This window comes from Macaca fascicularis, chromosome 6, assembly GCF_037993035.2.
Source record: "Macaca fascicularis isolate 582-1 chromosome 6, T2T-MFA8v1.1".
Lineage (NCBI taxonomy): Eukaryota > Metazoa > Chordata > Mammalia > Primates > Cercopithecidae > Macaca > Macaca fascicularis.
In genome coordinates this window covers 36,450,208-36,475,494 of record NC_088380.1, presented here as the reverse complement: position 1 = coordinate 36,475,494, position 25,287 = coordinate 36,450,208, and the positions used below count along the sequence as shown (strand labels likewise).

Genomic DNA, 25,287 nt, shown 5'->3' with positions numbered 1-25,287 from the left:
TTGATTTCACTTTTTAATAAGCAGAAAGAGCCTGTGAACACATTTTTATTGTAAAATATCCACTTGAGTTGAAAAAGTTGTCAAATACAAGTTTAAGGATCCGTTATATATTTTGCTCAGTTGTGAAAATAATGTACATTTAGAAATTAAATCACTTAAATTCATTCAATTGTACCAATATTTATGCATCCTTATACTTAAGAATAGCATCTACCAAGACAATTTTACAAAAAAGATCTCAGGGCCGGGCGTGGTGGCTCAAGCCTGTAATCCCAGCACTTTGGGAGGCCGAGACGGGCGGATCACGAGGTCAGGAGATCGAGACCATCCTGGTTAACATGGTGAAACCCCGTCTCTACTAAAAAAAAAAAATACAAAAAACTAGCCGGGCGAGGTGGCAGACACCTGTAGTCCCAGCTACTCGGGAGGCTGAGGCAGGAGAATGGCGTGAACCCGGGAGGCGGAGCTTGCAGTGAGCTGAGATCCGGCCACTGCACTCCAGCCTGGGTGACAGCGCGAGACTCCGTCTCAAAAAAAAAAAAAAAAAAAAAAAAAAAAGATCTCAGGGATAATGCAACACCTAAATATAATGGTTGGGGAGGTAAGAGTAAATGTACTAATGAATTGCCGAATTAAAGAATAGTTCAATTTTATTTTTTCAAAGGCTGTTTATTCTTGACTTTAACAGTAAAAATACTCAAGGGATTAGGGCATAAGTCAGTGAGAGGGCTTTTTAAGTTTTCTGCATTAAGGTGTGAAGAGTTTTTAAGTCTTACGGGCTTTAAGACTTTTTTTTAAAAATCACTGACTAAACTAAAGCTAAAGTAGACGAGCATATTGTAAGTGTTAATATGAATACCTTAAATATAGTGATTTTAATACTCAAAATTATAATTTAGATATCTGGTATTTAGAGAAATGTAAAAATATCAGCATTTTAGTATTTAGATTTGCTAAAACATAGTAATTCAAAGCAGTTATGTTTTGAGTTATCATTAGTACAGGCTTTTAGGTCTTTGACTTGTATCTTGAAGGGTTAGTCTCTTGGTGAAGAAAACTTTGACTTTCTGGGATATTTGGCTAGGTGGGGATTGGAATAGTAAAGAAAGAGGAGGTTGTCATTTTGCTTGTTCCATGGTTAGGGTAAGCAGTGACAAGAGGTTTCTTTCTAGTTTGCCCAGTCTCTAGACTACTTGCCTTTCTTTCCTCATAGGCTCTGCATCTTCTCCTGGGCTGTTGTATCCTGCACATTGTAGGTGGTCAATAAGTGTTGAAGTGTAAGTGGGTTCACCAGGATAGGACACAAGTGCTTTATCCAGAAATAAAGTTTTGCACTTGGCCAGTGTCTCTTATGTCTCTGGAGCTTGTGGATAGGATCTATTAGGAATCAACAGCGCAAGAGCAGGTAAAGTGACAGCAGTAAAAATGAAACAGGTGTGTCTCGGAATAGAACAGAATATTACTTATCAGGTGTCTCCTTGATTAAAAAAAGAAGAAAAACTTGATGATACAAGCCTCTAGAGCACTGACACTATTGACATTTTGTCAAGACAATTCTTTGTTGTGGGGGGCTGTCCTGTAGTCAGCAGCATCCTTAGCCTCTGTTGCTTATATGCCAGTAGCACTTCTCATGACCACCAAAAATGCCTTCACATGTTACCAAGTATCTCCTGGGTGGGAGAAAATCACCCCTGGTCTAGAGCTTTTTGTTGCTAGATCTAACTACCGTTTTATGGGAATAGGGGACAGATTAACCTATCATTCCAGGGATAGATGCAAAATCCAGAATGTAGAACACAGGACAGATAACATAGTTTCTTCAATAAGTAAGTTACAAGGAAAGAAAGGAAGAAACTCTTAAGATTACGATTTAGAGAATTTAAATGCAGTAGGTACACCATGTTTGGATCCTGAGCAAAATAAACCCACTGAAGAAAACACGAGATAACTGAGGAGTTTTCAACACCATCTTGATATACCATGCTTCAGGATTCATGCAGGAGAATCCCTATCTTTTAGAGGTTTATACTGAAATAGTTATGATATTATGGTCTGGGTTTTGCTTCAAAATTATCTGTATTGGAGGGGAATGGTTGAGACCATGGATTAAGTGAGATTGGCCAGGAGTTGACTGTTGAAACTGGATGATGGGGTCCATCATATTCTCTCTCTTTTTTTTTTTTTTTTTGGCATATGTTTGACGTTTTTCATCATTAAAAAAGGCATAGTGGTGATAGGACCAAGACAATTGGGTGATATTCAAGAATCACCATTCTACCATTTGAATGGAAAGGTTCAAAAGGAACAGAATTCCTGGAAGACCTCTGGGCATACAGTGAACATTCAAATAGTTTCTGAATGACAATAAAATACATAGTATAACCTAATCAAATATATTTTTAAAATGCTACTAGCTGACTTTTATTGATAGTACTCCTTTGTCACTTGAATTCAAAGGTTTTGTAAGTATATCACTACTGGAAGCACTTTAAAGATAAGCCTGTATTAGCCCCTTTTAAAAAGGCATTTTTTTTTTTTTCAATGCGATAAGCATATGAAGTAGAAAGGTCAAAACAGGGCTCTGTTTTGAAGAGTCTTATTTAGAGGTATCTAAGCCAAATGGCACACCACACTTAATGCTTTCAAATTTTAACCACAACACTTAAAGAAAAAAGGAATACAACTTAGCTTAAGTACTCATTTTTATAAAAATGTGTTTATTTTAAAACAAGTCTATAAAAGTAGAAATCACATACAAAAATACAGATTGCTCTGACATGTTGGCAAAATAGCTTATGGCTGGACTTGAGTTTGGAAGTTCTGTATGTTTGAGGGCATCTGGATGTTAGAGTCCAACTGGATCCTAACCCCAGCTCTTGTCACTAACCTGTAAACAATAATTTCAAGTAGTATTTAGCACTTTTTAACTACTAAGAAATTGAAGCATAATCATTTCCTGTGTAACCCAACTTTAAAATCTTCGTTAGGTCTAAGCAGATAAAGGCACTTCATACTATGTTTCTAACATTACAATTTTTGATTAAAAAAAAAACAGTTAATACAAATGACAGGTTTTGGCTTTTTTTTTGTCGTTACATTTTGAACATATGAAGTCATCAATTTAAACTAGTTTTTGTGATTTTTAAGAAGTAGAATTTGATCTTTTTCACTTCTCTGTACCAGTTTAGAAAATATATGTATCACTGATGGTATCAAAAGGTCCCACATCTGGATTTTAACTCTTATGTAGGTATAAGTAGTGCTTACTACTGAAACTCCATGGAACATATACCTGCTTCTATTGTATTATTTCTGATTGAAGAGAAAATGCAGTTCCTCTTAGGGAACTGTAGGTCTGATGACCTTAAAAATGGATAGTTTCAAACAATTATTGGTGAGAGATCATTAAAAAAAAGACAATTTAAAAACCTGATTCCAGAGTAATAAAAAAGTAACCTTAAGAACCTCAGCGCTAAAGGAAAACAGCAGGCAACTTCAGAATTCTTCCATCCAAATTTTCAAGAATACAGACTGGATTAATACCACCTTTCTAAAACAAAGCAAGTCATTTTAAAAGCTAAAGGACCCATGTTAACATAATTTGATTATCAAGTTAGAAAACCACAATTATATTTCTCATCTAATTTAGATTCTGGAAACAGTAACTTAATGAACATTACAGGATACTTCAAATTAACCTGTCATAGAAAACTGTCTCCTGGGCCTTCGAATCCTACACCAATTCTATACCTCTGGGTTTTGTAATGTTTAGTCTTCTGTAAGTTTTAAGGTGAATTACATGGGATTACTTATTTCTATTAACCTAATTTCAAATCTAAAGGCAAAATTAAAATGCATTTTTCTCTTTCCTATTCCCAGAAAAGATGGCCTTAGATGCTACTATCCTATGATTCTCTTTTTGTTCAGCTCATAATACAAATAGCTTATTGTTCTTCTAAGCTGTCTTATAAAGCAATACTATAAAATTAAATAGATAAAAGTTATATGGGCTATGAAGATTGTTTGCTGGTGGTAATTTTTAAGCTTGATTCTGAATAGACTTAATAAGAAGGGTACTTGGAAGAGGTGGCTCAAATTTTGCTCTTTAAGGTGTCTTGAAATTATAGGCTCACTCTCCCAAAATTTCAAAAGGCCTACAACTTTGGCTCTTAAGAGCAAAGCAGTGATAGAAGCTTTTAGAATCATTTCAAAAAGCAAGATTTCATAGTTTTCCCCCTCAAATGGTTCACTAGTATACTTGCAGAATGAAGGCAAAGGGAAAACCAAGAATAAAACTAGCTAAGTACTCCAGCAACTGGGCTTCCTGCTTATTTTCCCTGTTCTAAAGAAGAGGCACCATCCTGCAATAAATACTTCATAGACAACTGGGCTTTTGCAGTGTCAGTCGGCACTTGATGCCCCATATCTCCTGGTTCTTTTTGTTGCCAATAGTTGGCCTGGCAATGGTGGTGAAATGGGAGCAATTAATTTGCAGGTGAGGAAGGGCTTCTTTTAACAGTTGAAGGGTACCATCTGGCACGATTCCAAAAACTTGTAGTGTTTTCAGTGTGGGAATTTCTCCAAGTTCACTGGAAAGGAAGAAAAAGACTTTCAGAATGGCAGTATCTATGGAAACTGTTTGACTAGAGTTATATGACCCAAATTTTACAATTTGTATCATCTACAAAATGCAGTCTGAAAATACAATTTACAATAAATGATTTGAGAAAATAGCAAATTAAACTGGAAAGCACAGACCATATCGCTTGAGCAACAGGCATTAGGAAACGCACTGCTGCATTTTATTGAATGAGGTTCCTAATAACCTTAGAAACTCAGGTTTCTTTAAGAATCCAACCATATTTGCTTCCTTTCTCCTGTTGTGATTTATATAGTGATCTGAATAGGGTTACTGTATTGTGAGAAGAAACTAGCAAGTGAGGGATGGTAGAAACAAATGTTTGACTGTGGCACCAGCTGGAACCACCACAGGTTACATGCAAATTAAGGATATGAACTTGACCTTTATTTGAACTAGGCTCATCTCTCAAAGGGAGATGCTGTCAGGATTGATGAACTTCTTAATAATGGTTCATAGTCAACAAGTCCATTATGTGTGATGAAAACTACCACTGACTTCCCTAAGATATTTTAGATAGGGTTATGTAGTTGGGTACAGGTGGAGAAAATGGGTTAAAAATCACACCTTTTATAGGAGGCAATAGCCATCTTACCTCCCTACGTATTACCATTTTTTTCTGCATAGATAAGCCAGTCCCTTTAGGTATTTCACATTAGATGAAATTCAACCCTGTTAACAGTGAAATTCTGTTTCACAAATTCAGTTTCTCAAATTCTGTTTCTCCAAAGTAAATACTGTTTGGTGTTGGTAATGATTTTTTTCTTCTTAACTCAGATCTATGTGCCTAGAAATTCAACTCTCTGATCTGTATTTGCTCACGGTTGGGACACACAGTACAAAGTCTCAGGAAAGGGAACATTTATTTTGGAATTTCAACAAAGTCCTACTACAGATCAATGAGCACCTCAATGACCTAAAGTCAGAAACATCCTTTATATCTTCACATTGTCAATAATTACTTTTAAAAAGCCCCAAACCTTCCTTGTAACTGTCACCTGACCTCCAGTCTTTCTTCCTTCTAGCCTGTTCTATATACTAATTTCCAAGGCATCTTCCTAAAGCCTAGCTCACGTTAGTCATTCATCTGCTCCAAAACCTTTGATGCTTCTCTCGTGTTTACAGAACCCAGGCTGTTCAGCTAGTCTGAAGACCTTCCGTGTCTAACCTGCTCTTCCAGTCTTCCCACTACTCCCCGAAATGTATTTATTCTACATTCCACAAGGTGTCTTAAACCCCACAAATGTTTAATATACGTTAGCTGAGTACAGGATGAAGGCTAATTTACAAAATAAAAGCACTATCCAAATGAAATAAATATGCTTGTTCACAAGGGGACAGTAAGATCTAAAGGCATATAACCAAAGAAAATCGGAAAGAACAAATTGCTGTCATTAAGTAAACTGCTTTCTGGAATGTAGAAACAGTATCAAAGTAAGATCACAATACACAGATACTTAATCACTTACGATGACAGCAATCCAGCTCCAACTTTGAATCCCCCATGTGAAATTTGAGAAACATTGTAATTACTATGAGAATTCTGGTTCTGGTATATCCAAATTAGCCAAATTGTGAGCCATTCTGCGCTGGAGAATATTTAAGGGAAGAAACTGTAGGTGGAGTAAGAAAAGGAGGAATGGCAGATGGCAGAGGAGGACATGTTCTTACAACAGCATTGGGAAAGAGATTTGGTGAGGAAAGAAATGAAGACCAGACTCTCAGAACACACTCGGGTGTTATATATAAGGGGGTTATATAAGATAAAATGATGGATGAAGAACTAGTTCCCAAGTCAAAAATCCAGAAAGTCTAAGATTTTAAGGAGAAAAAAAATACACAAAAAACAAAGCCTTCTGGTATGTGCAACTCAGAATAAAAAATTTGCAAGCATCTTTTAAAAACTACAATGGAAGAGACTGAAGAACAAACTAAGGGATAGCAAATAGAAATAAGTAGTTCAAGAGGCTTTATTTCTAATGTAAGAAGTGTAAAATAACACCAATGTCTTATGTATATCGAATTTTAGAAAATAAAAGATATTTATGAACTCACAGGATTGCTCTTTACCTTATCTATACAATAATCCTGTTTTCCTTATAAAATCTTAAATGCCTCAACTACAAATGCTCCTACCACAGAAGTTTTTTAGTCTTATCTCAGATTAGTTTACTATCTCCAGTTTGGGTTTCTTACTTGAATGAGAAATAGGGAAGAATTAGAAGGAAGTTTAGACATAGAGAAGAAGACCAATTAAGAAGTAAGAGAATAAATACAATGGGAATAGGTCCTGGGGAAGAAAAATTTATAGTTTCCCAAGTATTTTAAAACATTACTACAGAAGAAAGACATTCAAATTGTATTTTCCCACTTCAGAGAAATAGATAGCCTTAAGTTCTTTAGCATAGGTGGCTCTCTGGAAATTACTATGGAAACACCCTGGAAATTTTATTATAAACTTCAAATATATCAGTTGCCAAAATGATTGAAATTAAAGTCATTCTAATTCTCATTTTATCTTGAGAGACTTTTAAGCATAAGGTACCAACAAACTCATCTTGAAGGATTCACAATGCAAATCAGTGTACTATTTACACAATACCTAAAGAAATACACTCTTTTACCTTAATGTTCAAGGACGGGATCTTTCTTCTTCTCTATTCTAGTGGTCTGACTTGTAACTAAACTCCTAATGCCCCTGTTCCTCTTATTTCCTAAGATTTGTACAAATAAGAAATAATAATGCAGTGAAGGTTCACAATATGTCTGTGACTTCAGGTCCGTGTTTGTAACCATCAGTTCACACTGCCTCCAGGTATTACCATGTGATTATTATGCAGGTATCGCAATTACTATTACTATCATCCCACTGGATAAAAATACTAAAATGAAGAGCTCACAGCCTTCCCCTCGCCTCTGCTTGAGAAAAAGCATTTGGGTCATTACCTGCTTAGCTTCTTTCTTTCTGCAGAGAAGGAACAAAAGCAAGACACATGGATAGATTCTCTTGAGAAAAGCAACCTGAAAAGAATGATCACCACACTCCCCAGGGGGCTGCACAGGCAAAGAAGCAGGAGGCCAGATGGCAAGGACAGGAAAGAATGGATGACAGAGAAGTCTTTTTGGGTAGACGCTAGAAGCTCCTAGGAGTTCTGGATGCTAGAAAATAGAGAGGGCAGGGATTTTAATAAGAGTTTCATGCACACGAATTTAAACCCCAACATTTGAGAGCCAGGAAAGTAAATCCTGCCATCCTATTTTAGGCAGTCCTTTCCCAAATGAGATACCAGCTGAGACCCTGAACCCCAAGATTAATTAAAATGATTAATTAAAATGCATAACTGCCAGATTTCCTAATTCTACTAGTTAACTCTGTATAGTAGAAGTATCTGATTTATTCATTAATTCTTGAAACTAACTTAAAAGATCCAAACTATGATTCTGAGGACTAAAATTCTTTGTTCAAATTCACCACCATTCCTACGTAGGAGCTGGAAGGAAATTAACCTTCGTTTAGTTCGTGAGCTACATAAATGAGTCCAGCAGCCGCGTTCAAGACATGTTGGGCACCTGATCAACTCTTAAGATACTGACCTCTTGTGGTTTTTAATAAAATTGCTACACATGCACATTTGCCATTAGGGAGACTTTGCCAGTCCTTTGGGATGAAATACAGAAAACCTTTTAAAACAATAAAGATATGATTCCCAGGGATGAGTTGGGTATGGTGTTTCCCAAAGGAAAGATGGACCAGGCTGCTTCTTTCTTGCACTTCTTTGATTCTGTGTAAGTTGCTGAGCAGGTAAAACTAACCCTTGTATGAACCATTGGATTAGATAGCGACCATTTTGCCTCTGTCCAGGAGACCTAGGATTTAGACTCGGGTCAGCCACCAACTCACCATCAGGGTTTGAATAAGTCACTTCACCTTTCAGACCTTAACACACCCCTCTTCAAAAATAGCATCAGACTTACAATACATACCATCTACAGGCTTAGATCCTTCCATTTCCTTCACTATCCAGGACACACATCACTAAGAAGATACAGAACTTTAAGCCCAGATGAAAGCTTTTTGAATCAACAGGAGTTAATCCAAAAAATTTGGAAAGAAAAAAAAAAAGACACTAACCCACATTGGGTCTGCCTTCCCAATTATACTTCAAGTTTCCTGGAGGAAAAGGTAATCTTCTGCTTCTCTGCTAAGTCGTCTCATAGATACTAAGACAGCAAGCTAGTAATTAAAACTGCTTACAGCTAAACAAAATGTTTAGTGAACAATCTGGATCAACTCAATTTCACCAGACAGTTTAAGCAACACTCTGCTGGTCTTTCACAGCCAGTCTGTGGTATACTAATCACTAATGTTTCGGTTTTATATGTCTATTAATAATAATGGATTTTCACACCAAGGGGCATCTCTGCTGTTTCCTGCCTTCTATTAAGCATTAAACACAAAACATACTTACAGTAAAGTTTCAGGTATTATATCATAGCACCGACTGAGTGATAGGTGTTGGAGGTAGTTGAGCTGGAAAAATTCCTGAAAGCAGTCAGTCTTTAGCATGACGCTATCACTGTAAGAAGGCAGTAAAAAAGATATTGAAAATCACACATTGATTCTAGATAAAGAAGACAGAAATAACCTACTGCTTAGTTGCTTCAATTCACCATTATGATCCTTTCCCCATATAATGAGAAACCAAGATTTTTCAACTTTTGATCTAAAATAAACAAAAAAATACCTTAAGTCTAGATGGACAAGATTGGGGCATCTTCTAACTAAAGTAGAGAGATCTAGGAAAAGCAAAAAAAACATGACGGTCACTATTAAATGAGGAACAAGACAAGGATATTTGTTATCACTACTATCATTGAACATCATGCTGGAAGTTCAGGGCAATGCAATTAGAACCACACACTATTCAAAAGAAAAAATGATCATCTTGGAACATAAAATTTTCTACCCAAAAAGCCCAAGAGAATCACCCGAAAAAGAGAACTATGTAAAATGACGATCTTTAGCTTATCTATGTATCAGCAATAGCAGGCCGGAAAAACAATAGGGAAAAAAATCCCATTCACAATAGCAAAAAGTAAAATTAAATGCCAGTATATATAAGCAAACAATATATTACAAAGGTAGCACCTCAGATCAACAAGAGAAATAATGGATCAGTAAAAAGAAATATTGCTACTACAACTGGAAAAAATTATTTCTCCAACTCAAATAACATATTTAAATACATTCCACATAATAAGTTCTAAATATAAAAATATTATTTTGTATTTAGGATAATATTAAATATTAAAAATTATTAACTAATTTAGGGTAATTATTTAATTGAATCTTGGGATAAGGTATTTCTAAACATAAAACAAAACATAGTGAACACATCAATTTACTACATAAAATTTTAAAACTCTACCATATTAAAACAAAACAATTTAGAAAGTATTAGAAAACTGGGAATAAATGTTTTCAACATACATTAAACAGAGAGCTAATCTTATATAAAGAGAAAAAAAGATAAATCAAAAAGGCAATGAACATGAACAAATCTACATTGCAAAATACCAAGATAATAAAAAGGAGCAAGAAATACCAAATAAAATTAGAAATATTTCTTCTTAGCCATCAAGTGAAAAAAAATTCTATTATAAAGTAGGTCTATTATAAAGTAGGTCTTTCATACACCACAGGTAGATATTTAATTTTATTTGCAGGCTTTCAGGAGCCTAAACCCCAGACTGATTTTTTTGCATAGTAAACTGATTTTTTCTCTTTTTTTAAAGAATTCAGAGAATTATACACTTTACTTTTGGTCCAGTGACTCCACTTTTAGAAAAACATAGATGTGTATGAATATATTCAACGTGGCAACAGTTATATTAGCCCCTCCTCCAATTAGTTTAATATGTTAACCTCATCCATTCCATATACACTGCTAATCATTATGAAAACGCTTTCTGATAACATTTCATACTTAAAAAAATACGAGGATAGATTGTAAACAAAATATATACAATGCATTATAATTTCAACTTGGCCAAAACACAAACTCACATTTACACACAAACACATACACAGAATGAAAGAGCGAAAAGAAAAGAAAAAAAAAAAACGCTGGAAGGAAATATATCCAAAATGTTAACTGCAGTATTCAAGGGTGTTGGGATTACAGGCAACTTTTCAGAATCTGGAAGAAAGTCATGTAAGCTACTTGGCAATCAGGAAATGAATCAATGTTACTTATTTAGAACAACAGGCAAACTTCATTAACATTTGAGGGTTTTTTCATCTCACAGGTATATCCCCTCCCCTAAATTCTGGACTTGCATTTTCAACTGCCTCCTCAACATACTGTTTGGATATGCGATAGGCCTCTAAATTCATGTCCAAAATCAATTACTCAGTTTCTCCCCCAAATTTCCTCCTTCCCTAAACTCTCTCCCATCTCAGCAACCAATAATTTCACGAATCCAGTGGCTTCAGCCAAAACCCTTGAAATCATAGTGGACTATTTTTCTCACATCCCTCGTTCATTCTGTCACCAACTCTCATGATGTTGGTTTTTAAAATGTGCCCAAATCTGATCATTTCTTACCACCTTAAGTGTCACCACCCTAGTCTCTTAACTAGTCTCTCTGCTTCATACTTCCCTGCTACAGCCTTTTCTCAACACAGCACTAGCCTGAGTCTTTTAAAATGAAGTCAGTCACATCATTGCTCTGCCTGAAATACTCCAATGGTCTCCAATGTCCCATGTCACTTAGAAAAAATTCAAAGCTTTTGCCTTGGCTTAGACAGCCCTTGGCCATCTCTCTCCTCTCACTGTTCTCCCTGCTCCCTCTGACACACTGGTTCCATATCAAGGTATTTGCACTCACTGGTCCTTTGTTCTTGAATGTTCTTCTCTCACATATGCATATGGATTCCTTTTTCACTCAGTCAGGTCTGTGGGTCCAGTACAGTCTCCTCAGAGAGGCCCTGTCTTTGACCATTCCATCTAAAAGTAGTCTCCTTTCTGCCATATGCTATCTGGTTACTCTGCTTTGCTTTTCGTCCTTACATTTTTACCTCCTTTCATAACATTTATGAAATATGTTCACTTTCTGGCTCCCCCATATAAAGTAAGCTTCGTAAGGGTGACTTTCCCTGTTCAAGGCTACGTCTCCTGAGTCTGGAACAGAGCTTCGATCATTGTAGGTGCTCAATAAGTATTTAACAAATGACCGAAAAATGAAAAAAGTACACAACAAAATTTTGAGGGACCAATCATCTAGCCAGCCAACTAGCCATCAGCAAAATCAGATGCAATCATACTTTGACACCACTGGAGAAAGAAACAACCATTAGGGGATAAAGTGGGTTAATCTCCTTCTCTGGCCCACACTTAAGATCTGTCCTCCCTGGGCAGGAAGTAGTTAGTAACGAGTAGTCACTGCCAAGGTTTCCTTTTCACTGTCCCCTTCATTTCACCACAAACAGTAGACCCAACCTGAGCTAGAAGGGATCTTAGAAACACATAATCCAACCCGTCAATTCAAAGGAGAGGTGAGCAGAAGTCAAGGTCAAATCCAAGACCAAAACGTTTCTGTGCCTCATCCATTGCTCCATGGAAAAGTAGTGATGGGGGTAGTGGGGGAAGGAACAGTAATAACAGCCAACAGTAACTGAACACTTACCATGTGGCAAGAAATGTTCCACATGCTGTACATATCTTATTTCATTTATTCTCCTGTAATTCTAAGAGATGGGGTCTACTTATCTCCATTTTACTGCTGAGAAAACTAAGGAACAGGCAAGTTTAGCAACTTGCTCAAGTCTACCCAGTAAATGGCAGAGTGGATATTTGAACCCAGGCCATCTGGTACCAGTCTATTAGCTAAAACCAAATCCATATTATCTCATATATAATGAAATGGTGTGTGCTATTGTTAATGACATTAAAAACTTTTTTTTATCCCCATTGTATAATTAAAAAACTAACACTTCAATTTATATTCTGCCTCTCTGTCCTGAATGTGTCTAGCAAGCAGAATTTTAATACCTACTATTTCTGCCAAAACTCGGTAAACAGGCTCTCTGTTCTCTTTCTTGGAGGAACAAAGGGAACGGTTTTAAGCCAAACTTGGACAAAACCAACAGCACTTTGCCTACAGCAGTTTCTCAACCTTGTGCCCACAGCCTCAGTTCATGTCAGAAAATCTTTCGGTAAAGTAGTGAAAGATCCAGATGTGGGAAAGAAATATAAACAAGGCACTGCCTTCCCTTCACCTGCAGACAAACAGAGAAGAACCAAGACTGATGGAATTTCACACCAAGAGGATGCTCGTGGGTGGGAGTTTAAACTTCTTGGAGGAAAATTTGGCAGAAATTATCCAAAACTTGAGAATAGTACCTAATGCTGGACCCAGCAATTCCACTTTTAAGAATCCATCCTTAGAAATGCATCCAAAGATTTGTCTCTGTCACTCATAAAATTGTTTATAGTAGAGAAAAACTGGGAAGATTCTGAATGTCCATTAGAAGATCAACTGCATAAATTGTTATTGATTTAATATAAATTATTCCATATCCATTTGATGGACTATCACATAGCCACTGATGATGACATAATGTAGCCACTGAAAATGGGGTTATCTGGGGGGAAAAAAGCATATTACAAAGTATTTAATATACTATGTCCCATTTAAAAAAAACAGTGTTTGTACAGGAAAAAGCCTAGCAAGATGTTAGATTATTGATAATTTGCTTCCCTTTGCGTTTTTCTATATGTTGCATTTTTTAAAATGACTGTATAATGCTATGATCAGTTTTAAAATAGTAATTATAAATACTGGGTGGGGAGAGTGGTAAGAAATGAAGACATGATTGCTGCTTTTACGGCTTGCTAAAGAAAGTATTCACCTTGTCTGAAAATGCAAGTGTTTGGAATGGCAGTAGTCCAAATTTGAGTCCTTGCACAGGTGAAAGACTCAAATCTCTGCCCACTCATGAGAGGCTAGCAATTATTTTCTATAGCTTTATACATCTTACCAGAGGACGTCTGTCCTGGAGAAGTAGTTTTATACTACTTAAATTTTAAGATATATTCTGCAGATGTTTGATTCAAATCTTTTTCAGAATAATAAAAACTATAATAAACAAAATACACTCAAATAAGCTAGTACTAACATCGAGATACGGTTGATGTGTGTTGCTGGTTTAACTAGGTTTTGCATAGCCCACAAACTGAATGTTGGCCTGCGACGGTGAAGCCATTTAAAAAACTTGCCATTTGTAATCACTTATCTTTGCAAATCAAGATTTTCTCATTAACATACAAGTAACATACAAGATTTTCTCATTAACATTCAGTAACAAAGCGTAACTGAATATTAAGGTTTTTAAAGACTGTTCCCTGCTACCCCTGACTCCTAAGGCCTGTTTTCATCTAAAAAACCTCGTTGCCCTCTTGGACTGAATAAAAAGTAAAAGTCATAAATATGAACTTATTAACAGAGTTAATAACAGAGTTTTTCAACCTTGGAACTGATGTTTGGACCAGATTATTGTGCGTAATATGCTCCATCCTATACACCGTCCAGCAGCATCCTGGCTTCTGCCCAAGGAAGACCAGCAGCATTCCTACAGCTGTGACAATAAAAAATGTCTCCAGACATTGACAAATGTCCCCATACAGACAAAATAGCCCCATTAACTAATGAAGAACCACTATTTAATACTAATGAAATGCTACATTTATGTATTTTTATGTTGGAGTTTATCTAATCATTTAGTTGATTAAAAGTTTTTCTGCTTAAAAATAAATTGTTTTCAAGTGTAAAGGTTTCTACTGTTAGATCCTGAATTCAAACCTTGGCTCTAGCTCACTAGCTGTTTACCTTCACCTAACCCTTCTGATTTAGCAGCCACCTCATCTGCAAAAGGGGACTAACACATGCACTGGATTAAATGAGAAAACTTATGTGGAGGAACGATTAGGAGAAGCTCAATGAATCTCATCTATTACGTTGTGAAGGCCTCAGTGGTTCAGGCTTGGAAGCTCTAACCTGATTTCTGGAGGTTCTTTCTGTAGCCGCTAAGATTCAGCTGGGTGATGGTCTCTGACACATGCGCAACTGCCACCTGTACATGCTTTTCAGTGAAATCAAAACACCAGGAGAGGTTCAGCTCATCCAGTCTGCACAAAAGAGGGGTAATAAAGAAAATATGAAACCATGAAACCAATTAAAACTCACAGGAATGAGTTTGCCTCAAACCGCAAACAAAGAAAATGCAAAGCCATTGATTCCTTATCATTTCATGCATAGAACACCTGCTTCTCTAACAGCAGCTACCTCTAGTCTCCTAAGTATACCCTGTTTGCCCCTGAAAGTTGCCAGGGGATCAGAAGGGCCTTGGTGAATGCTGCCTCCTCCTGGAAATGGAGAGAAGCACTCTCTTCCTGATGGCTCAAACCTTATTCCAGTACTGCAGATAGAAATGCTAGTCTTTTATGTTTGCCTTCTCAGACTACCAACCACCCAACACAGACTGAACAATCACTCAGGATGTTTTATACAATTGAAGGATTGCACAAAAGAGATGCTGACATTGCAAAAAGCCACTTCATCTTACTGTGCCTCTGCTAACTGAGCAAAAACGAGGGTTTCAGAGACAAAATACAACCATGAATCCCCACTCCCCACTTCTGGCACTGCTGACTAAATATAGGGCTATACATTTGATCTCACTGATATCATTCATATCCGGAGGCAATCTATTTTAAATGGACCATTAACAAGACACAGATGTACCATGGAGACCAAGGGATATTTTTTAAAAACACACATATGCATAGTACTGTGTATTCCAAAAAGCATGTATTCCCCTCACTTAACAACATCTGTAACTCTGTACCCTTTATGTGCTGACATTATTATGAAAGCTATTGTTAATAGAATTGCCCAAATTTATGGTCTATATTTATAAAACACAAAATTTGATCAAAAATTGTAAGTTAGGTCTACAGATACCATAAGGGAAAAAACCTGAATGTATAGTTAAGTGTGAGTTGATTTCTTACAAATATACTGTTGACAGACACTACTATACTTCCCTTTCTTTAATAGTTCCAAATAAACAAAAGAGAGATAAAAAAGTATCGCTTGCAAACTCAATTGACTCGGCTCCTGAGTTTGGACAGAAAGTTTAGAGGACAAAAGACGCTGCATTCACCAAATCAAGAGCCTGGAAAGTTACAAAAAGCTCAAAAAGTTCATCCAATTTTATACAGATGTGAGGGATAATTTTACATTTGATATAAGAGTCTATAATCAAGTCACATCTTTCATACCTGGAACAGCTGCTTAGCAAAGTCTTCAGGGCAAATTCAGAGAATCCAGAACATCCAGAAAGGTTAAGCCGCACTAAATTTGAGTTTTGTGCGAGATTACTGGAAAAAGAGAAAAACGTCAGAAGAAAAAGACCAATAAGACGCTATTCATCAACAACATGTAGATGAAAGCAGGCAAGTGTAGTTAAGTTCATAGGTCTTTGAGTCAGTGAGTTTAAAATGTATATCACTATCTCTCAGACATCAAACAGGATAATTTGCCTCAGTTTACTCACCTGTGAAATGGCATTATCAAACCTTCTTGGTAGGGTTATCAAGAAGATTAAATGATATAATGTGATAAAAGACTTACTATGAAGCAAATACACAAGAATATCAATCAATGTACTTTTTGAATTAAAAACACAATGGAATAAACATATATCCATTTCACCCATAATTAGAATTAGCTTGCAAACTTCTACTTGTAAAATCACCAGGTTCTTTTGATTATACATCTCTCAAATTTGCCATCTTCTCTACTACATCCCCAAATGCCCTGTGTTAGTAAAACTTAGTGATTAAGAGTAAGAACTCTGGAAATAGTATATCACTAGGTTCACATCTTGGTTCAGCCACCTACTAACAGTGTGACCCTGAAAAGACTTATTCAGTCTCCCCATGTCTCAGTTTCCACAGCTATAAAAAGGAAACAAGTAAGATCACACTTCATGGGGTTGCTGTCAGAAGTAAATGAAAACGCATTTACAAAATTCACTATCTGGCACATAATACATGCCCCAAAACATTAGCTGCTATTATTGCTATCTGTTTTATATCAGACTTCAAAATTTCTCACTTGAATGAACACAGCAGTATCCTTAACTACTCTAGCTTCTTCTATCCTCGATGGACCCTCCATGGTGCCTGGCAAGTTCATTTCCTAAATTTCAACTCTTGACGTGTTCCTTCCACTCTCAGAACAACTCTCTCCACCATGCTTCCTTTTTTTTTTCAGATGGAGTTTTGCTCTTGTCACCGAGGCTGGAGTGCAGTGTCGTGGTCTCAGCTCATGGCAACCTCCGCCTCCCGGGTTCAAGTGATTCTCCTGCTTCAGTCTCCTGAGTAGCTGGGATTATAGGCATGCACCACCATACCCAGCTAAGTTTTGTATTTTTAGTAGAGACAGGGTTTCACCACGCTGGCCAGGCTGGTCTCAAACTCCTGACCTCAGGTGATCCGCCCACCTCAGCCTCCCAAAGTGCTGGGGTTACAGGTGTGAGCCACCGCACCTGGCCCATGCTTCCCTCTTGATGGAAGAGTCCATTCTTCTTACAGCAAGGCACAGGGGCCTATTACAATCTGGTCCCTGACTCTCCTCACCTCCTGTCATTCCCCTCCCTTAGTCCTGTGCTCCAGTAACTTCCAACCACGTAGAGTTTAGAACCACATAGGAAGCTTTACCTAGACTGGTTGCTTTATCTTATTACCTGGAGATCTCTTACCTAGATATCTTCAATACTCAAGAGTCACTTCCTTCCTCTAAGAAGGCGGCTCCTCGCGTGTTGCCACATATTCACCGAAATATTTAATAAACACACTAGCATGGTAATTATCTGTCTTGCTCATAAATAGTTTACCTTCTTGCAAGAGGAAACAGACATGTCTTGCTCGATGTTTCCTCTTGCAAGAAGGTAAACTATAGCTTAACCAGCATTCACTAACAATGTGGGAAAAGTTTTGGAGCATTCATTTTCTTCCAAATAATACACATGCATTGTTCATCCTTGTATCTCTAGAAACTAGCACAGGGCCTGGCATATAGTTAGCATTCAAGCTTCTGTTGCTTCAATGAGTCCTGAAAAGTTTTGCAGAAGCAAGAGCCCTGCACTAGAAATTTTCTGTATCCACCTGGATATGGCTAGAAGGGCACTCCAGTTATATATATATACAGGGAAAAAAATTCATACACATAAAAACAACTGCCTTTGCGACACTCCGGCTGCCACTCACTTGACAATGGGATCCGAAAGCCGCAGGCCTTCCAGGCTTAGATTCTGCAACTTGGAACACTGAGACAGTATGCCTTGGAGGGTGGACACTTCTATAACCGAGTTCGACAGGTCCATGTGCTGTACACGAAAAGGGCTAAACACGGAGAGAAAAAAGGGGCTCCATAGGTGGCTCTCACAGGTACATCCGATCAAATCAGACCCCTTTGTCTCCCCAAATGAGCAGTCAATCACAAACAAGACTCTAAATACATATTTCAAGCATTAACTATAGGGTCATAAAACAAATTGCTACTAGTGTATTCCCATCTTCATTCATTTTAAAATTCAAAAGGATTTTTGCCAAGTACAGATGTTGCTGCTAATATAGTCCCACTTAGAAACTAATGAGTGGGCATCACAACAATGAGCCGGACGTGGGTGACAAGGAGACTATAACAGCTCCTGGTTTCTAGCAGGGGTGAATGGGTGAGCAGCAATGGAACAGGGAAGATAGTGGAAGAGCAAGTTTTAAAGGGAGACCAGGCCAGGCGCAGTGGCTCACGCCTATAGTCCCAACACTTTGAGAGGCTGAGTTGGGCAGATCACGAGGTCAGGAGTTCGAGACCAGCCTGGCCAGCATGGTGAAACCCAATCTCTACTAAAAATATGAAAAATTAGTTGAGCACGGTGATGCGCACCTGCAGTCCAAGCACTGCAGTCAAGTCAGTGCTTGAGAGGCTGAGGCAGGAGAATTGCTTGAACCCAGCAAGCGGAGGTTACAGTGGGCCAAGATCGCACCACTGCACTCTAGCCTCAGTGACAGAGCAAGACTCCATCTCAAAAAAAAAAAAGAGGGGAGACCAAATTTAATAATAGTTATGCTAATATTGAAGTACTCGTAAGAAATTCAGGTACAGAAGTTTTTAAGTAATTAGAAATTTGGGAGTTTGAAAGGGAGGGCCAAGCTATAGATGAGGAACTGAGAGTCCTGGGCATAAATGTGGGTGTATAGGACACAGCTTGTCCAAGGACAGCATTTGGATTTGAAAAAGGTGGCAGCCAGGAACCGACCCTGGATTGAACAAAGGAAATCACATGTGTGAAGGAGACTGAGAAGGAACAGCCGCAGGAGGAACAGGATAAAAAGCAGTGGGAGAGGCGATTCTGACTACAGAAAGAAGGGAAAAAGTACTGGAGTCAAGAGACATGTTTTGTCTTTAGCTCTGCTGTCTTCAGCTTGTTTTTCTGTTGAGTACCTAGTTATTCTAGTCAAGTATGTGATAGCAGTAACCTTAGTATTGCAAAATTACTAGTAACAGAAAATTCTTTTTCAAAATATTCTACAAAACAAATGAAAAGAGGGAATTTTTTTTCAGGTTCCAAATTTCTCCATGACAAAAATCATAAACCCCAAGCTACAAATATGAAAAGACTCCTCACTTTTTTTATTGATAAGAAATGGGCGGTGGGGAAGTAACTGGGCACCCTTGCATCTGCCGGTGAGTGCTTTACTTGTGCTTGCCTTGTGGGACTCACAGTCCTCATCAGCTGAGGACTTGAGAAGATAAATGTGCTTCTTTCACCCTGGGAAGAGACTAATAGTAACCTTGAGTGAAATAGGAACAGTGTCATTGAAATCTATGCTAGCTTTCAGTACAAAGGCCCCATAGCAAAGTACGGAATTAACATCTCACACTGCACAGATAACCTACCATAGGCTATAAGGCTGAAGAGAGAGAAAGAGAAAGGCAAAGAAAGACAAAGAAAGAGAAAGAAAGCTTTGATCTGTTTCTACCTCGAAATTCAGAAATAGTCTTTTCCAGGGATTCTTCATCTTTACCTGAAATGTTCAGCCAATGGTTGGTCCATAAATGATCGTGGGCAGCGGAAGGCAATCACCCCTTGAGACAGCAACCGACCAGTCACATCCGGGTGCAGATTTTTACCTGTGAGGTCTAAGGTCTGCCATAGAGACTCATCAGACCTAGAAAAGAGGAGATGCTTAATTTGGCCAGTCAGGTCACACTAAATGCTGGAAGTCCTCAACAACATTACTAACAAGGAGAACACTGCTGCTAAATCCCCTTGAAGCACATTCTAAATGAACCTTTGTTTTTAAATCGACTATACAATTAGCTATGATTTTTAAGGCATTAGAGAATTTTTCTTGATCTCACCAGGGATAAGCTTCCATCTTTCTCTTTCTATATACTTCCAATTTAGATGGTTCAATGTGAACATTAGCACTGCCATGATCTAGAACCAGAGAATCATATTCCAGCATTCAAGTTGACAATTTAAAAAATGATTGCTCAAATCATTTGATATTACTAGGCAAATAGATTCAAAACTTCTTAGAAGATCCTATTTGCCACTTTTGTTAAGCAATTACCATGATTACTATAGCAACATGGAACTATTACTAAAGGAAGGAAAGTTAGCATTTTATTATGAAATAAGGCTGTCATAGATATCCAATAGGAATAGTCATAGTTCAGCTGTGCCTTATAATATCTTTAAGCTTAAAACATACACATATGTATATGTATGTGTATATATGTGTGTGTATGAACTAATGAGAAATAAGGGAAAAATATAACTTAGATTATAGATGGTGTTTCTAAAACAAAAGGGACGTTCAAAAAAGGTACTGAATACCACAATAAGAGGGTTTTAATACCCATAGTTGAATTCAATTTAAAAAAATAAAATGACAAGCACATGAAGGAACATTTTAAATGCTTAGGTGTACTAGAATTTTCTAATAGTGCTTGAAATAAGTGGACCACTGGCCAGAGTTATGAAATAATTTCATCATAAAAAAATTGTCAGTGTGTGATTTGACCTCTATCAATAAAAAGGTGGACTGTAGATAAGATATCCTTAAGAGAGTGGCACACTTTTGTATCTTCTTGACCAGACAGAAATCCATTTTGGCCTCCAAGGTATTAACACGAGATCAGCACTGCTCTGGTTGTCTTGAATCTCATGCTTGATGTTTCCTCTTGCAAGAAGGCAAACTATAGCTTAACCAGCATTCAATAACAATCTGGGAAAAGTTTTGGAACAATTCGTTTTCTTTCCAAATCATATACATTTTTTAGGAAGATGAACATCTCACAGAAAAAATGAATTCGGGAGCTACCTAAACCCCAAGCCAAGCATAACCAGATATGGTATGATGGTCATGACTGTGGAGTTAGCCAGACTTTAGTTTCCTGCCTTTCCACTTATCTCTCAACCTACTATTCCTGACCCTGCAGTTTCTTCATCTCTGAAGCTGAGATGACACAAACACCATCACTTAAAATCATATAGAGGATTAAACTGCAAACACTGCACTGTCACATAGCAAGTGCTTAATAAATGTCAGTTATTACTTTTATGACAACTGAGATGAAAAGTTTAACAGACTCTAGGGGAGATGTAGATCAAAGAATACTAAGCCACAGATATGCAGGATGAACACAACCCAAGATATAGTGTACAACAGGAAGACTAGAGTTGATAATACTGTATTGTAGTCAGAATTTTTGCTAAAAGAGTAAATTTTAGGTGCTTTTGCCACAAAAAAAAGGGGTAACTATGTGAGATAATGAATATGTTAATGTACTTGATTATAGTAGCCATTTCACATACATATAACAAAATATGCTGTATACCTTAAATATATACAATAAAATTTTTAAATGGGATTAACAGACTCTGCAAGAAGAGGACAAATGCATAGCTGGCAGAAAAAGAAAACCAAAGTGGGGTTCCTTGAGCACGGTGAGGGTACGTGAAACTTGCCTGCCACTTGCACCAGCATTCCAGGTGTGCAAACCTCTCTGCGGCTCTTCTAAGCAAACAACCCACACCTGTAAATACCAGCACACCCTTGATGGCAAGAGCCTCCTGCTATCTCACACAGGGAGTTCTAAGTATGTGGAGGGAGAAGCCAGACGGATGGCCTCTAAACACAAAGCAAAGAATGACCAGGGGGTAGGATAGGGATGAGAAGGCATGACGATAGTAAAAAGTTCCAGTTCATAAACATAGCCTTTTTCTTGCTCCAGGCCTGTATTGCCTTTCCAGCTCACCAAGTCTTTCCACATGCAACTCACCTTCCACACTTCAAAAGTGTTGCCAAAAAAAAAGGCACAACCCCACCAATGGCTACTCTGTGCGGAACATGTCTGTGAGTCAGGCATTACACCGGCATCTTCACATTTCATCCTCATAACCAATGGTTTCCTCCTCATAACCATTATCCCCATTTACATATGGGAAGACTGAAGCTCAGCATTGTCAAGTAACTCGCTCAGGTCATGCAGAGCGTAAGCAGCAGAGGCTGGGTGTGCACTCGGGTCTAACACCAAGTCTGCGTTCCCTCTCCCCATTGTGCTTACTGCTCAGCCCAACAGCGTGAGGAATCGCTGTCTGCATGCACCTCTGTAACTCCCTCTGCACTTAAAGCACACCGCCTGGCCTACAGTCAGCATCCAATAAACACATGCTGCACTGAATACAGGGCAAAGAGGTTTCCAGACATTGGTAAGTTTACCCCTTCCAGGAAATTCCTCTTCCACTGTGAAATGAGGACACTTATTAATAAAAATATGAAGATACCTAGTTTGCTTTGTGCTGCTCTATTTTTCTTGGGTTTTAGTTTCATGAGACCAAAACAAATAAATAACTTTCCTCTCCTCTTCCTCCCCTACGTATGCCAAAGGGGTGAAAAATACTTACGCTAGGCGATACCACCTCTTACAAACACCAGAGACCTTTAGTAGCTCAGGGAGGCACAGACAGGAAAAGATCCCCAAGAGCAGCTCATCCGGAAGGGAGTCCCATGAAACACCTTTGGAGGGAAAACAAGTGTTTGCCATCACCATTCTTTTACCCTACCAAGTCTACTGAGTCTTTCCAATCACATAAAAAATATACAACATTTAGCTTAAATGGGGAATTTAGCACAAATGAAATTACTCATCCTCACAATTATTTTTGTCTGAAAACTTTGTTGAACAGAAAAATAATCGTGGTGATGAGTAATTTCATTCGTGCTAAATTCCCCATTCCATCGTCTATGTACCCTGAAGTGACCACCACACTCTCTCAGCAAATGAAAAAGAGAAAACCAACAACACTTTTCCTATTCTTCTTCTCTTCAGCTCTAGCCAGCCAATCGGAGGCTGGGGCATGAACAGTGGTGCAGAGCAAGTCCCACCCTCTCAAATGTCATTCAATGATGTTGTCAATTCATTGACATCAATAAGATATTGTGGTGCTTCTGGGTGCAAAGGAAGGCCTTGTTTCTCTCTGATGTGGACTCAGTGGTGACCTTATTTAAAAGGCAAATAAATCTTCTTCCCTTTCTGATATGGTTTGGCTGTGTCCCCACCCAAATCTCATCTTGAATTGTAGTTCCCATAATCTCCATGTGTTGCGGGAGGGACCCAGTGGGAGGTAATCAAATTATGGGGACGATTACCCGGTGATAACCGCCCCTGTAATTTGATGCTGTTCTGGTGATAAGTGAGTTCTCACAAGATCTTATGGTTTTATAAGGGGCTTTCCCAACCCCTTCACTCTGCACTTCCTGATGCTGCCATGTGCAGAAGGACATGTTTGCTTCCCCTTCCGCCATGCTTGTAAGTTTCCTGAGGCCTCCTCAACCAGGCTGAACTGTGAGTCAATTAAACTTCTTTCTTTTATGAATTACCCAGTCTTGGGTATGTCTTTATTAGCAGCATGAGAACAGACTATACTTTCTTTCAGGTTTACAAAAAGCACAGTTTACCTAAAAGAGCAATACAAAAGGGTGCTGTCATTTCTTAATTCAACAAATATTTACTGAGCTCCTACTATGGTGCCAGGTATCATTTTAGGTGTTGGGAAGGAGTAGTAAATCAGACCCAAAACACTATCTTCGTGGGACTTCATTCTAGTAATGGGGAACAGACAATCACACATCAAAAAATAATTACATTATATGATATAGTAAAATTGATCTGTGCTGTGCAGAAAAATTAAACAGGGCAAGGAAGAGAACAGAGTTCAGGGCAGATGTTATTAAGTTTGAACACGGTGGTCAGAGAAGGCCGTACTGAGATGATGATCACTAAGCAAAGCCTTCAACAAAGTGAGGGAGTGAGCCCTGTGAGTATCTGGGATGTGTTCTGGATGCAAGGAACAGCATGTGTGTTTTGAGGCATAGCCAGGAGGCCAGTGTAGAGCAGTAGAGTGAGCAAGGTGGGTGGGTAGAAATCAGAGAGCAGCCAGGTCATGCAGGCTTCCTATGTCATGATAAAGGCCTTTGCCTTTGACACTGAATTCGATGAAGTGCCACTAGAAGATTCTGAGCACAGGAGTGACAGGCTCTCAGGTAAGTTCAAAAAGGATCACTCTGGCTGCTGTGTCTAGAACAGGAGAAAGGTAGATGCAGGAAAAGCAGTTTTCTTTCATAGAAGCAATCTCTAAATATTCAACAAGTATGAAACTCTTACATATGAATACACAGAACAATCCCACAAGGTCAGGATAATATAACAATTGCCAAGAAGGAAATAAATGCACGATGAAGAAATCCTAAAAAATGGTCAGATGAGTTCAATGACTGCCTTCCTCGGCTTTCCATCTCTGATGGATCTTCTACAACAATTGTGGTGATATTCTCTCCTCCCACTAGCATTTAAAGGTGCCAGTCTTTACTGAGCATGTCCTTTGTACCAGGCCCTGTGTAAGGGGTTTGAGGATATGAGGGAGAAAAGCACCGAGGAGTGTGACAAACACCTGCTGCCCCGGGCAGTCTTTTTAAACCATCATGTCTTTCTCTCAGTTAGAATTCTTCAGTGGTACACTCCAGGTATTTAGGCTAAAGTCCACAATGCTTAATACAAAGTTAAAGGCTTTCAGCCAGGTCCCAACTAGTTTTTCTAGGTTCGTTATCTAGAAATGTGTTCCAGCCATTTGGAGCTACCTGTAATTCTTACAATGAGTCATTCAGTGTCGTATCTCAATGCCTCTGCACATGCTTGCTTGCCTCCAACTACTATTCATTTAAAATCAAATGGAAGCCCCAGTTCCTACAGAAAGCCTCCCATGACATCAACAAGGACAGGCCACTTATGTACCATAATTTCATTATTTACTTACTCATCTCTCTGGACCCCCAGAAGCTCTTGAGAACCCCCCCTTTTTTTTTTTTAACAATTTTTGTATTTTCAGGAACTAGCATAAAGTTGATACATTCATCCACTCCCATATTTATAAAATCTGTACTATACACTGAGGTCTATTCTAGGTTTTAAGGATACAATGACAAATAAGGCACAATCCTGACCCT

General features: G+C 38.1%; 1 protein-coding gene across 5 annotated transcripts in view; it reads right to left on the bottom strand.

Moving 5' to 3' along the window:
- Positions 1 to 2,697: 2,697 nt before the first annotated feature.
- SKP2 (S-phase kinase associated protein 2) overlaps positions 2,698 to 25,287 on the bottom strand; it is a 31,852-nt gene continuing 9,262 nt past the window's right edge. For 2 of the 5 annotated variants that reach the window (XM_073993303.1, XM_005595985.4), the window contains 8 exons: positions 22,689 to 22,800; positions 19,798 to 19,941; positions 17,977 to 18,111; positions 15,985 to 16,083; positions 14,699 to 14,829; positions 9,385 to 9,436; positions 9,109 to 9,216; positions 2,698 to 4,589 (listed from right to left, as the gene is read on the bottom strand). In XM_073993303.1, the coding sequence (XP_073849404.1) occupies positions 4,376 to 4,589; positions 9,109 to 9,216; positions 9,385 to 9,436; positions 14,699 to 14,829; positions 15,985 to 16,083; positions 17,977 to 18,111; positions 19,798 to 19,826 (768 nt within the window). In that variant the 5' untranslated portion in view covers positions 19,827 to 19,941; positions 22,689 to 22,800 and the 3' untranslated portion in view covers positions 2,698 to 4,375. Of the gene's footprint in view, positions 4,590 to 6,591; positions 7,799 to 8,623; positions 9,217 to 9,384; positions 9,437 to 14,698; positions 14,830 to 15,984; positions 16,084 to 17,976; positions 18,112 to 19,797; positions 19,942 to 20,134; positions 20,339 to 22,688; positions 22,801 to 25,287 lie in introns of those variants that run through there. The other 3 variants (XM_015451280.4, XM_065546158.2, XR_012413612.1) reach the window with 3 other exon arrangements.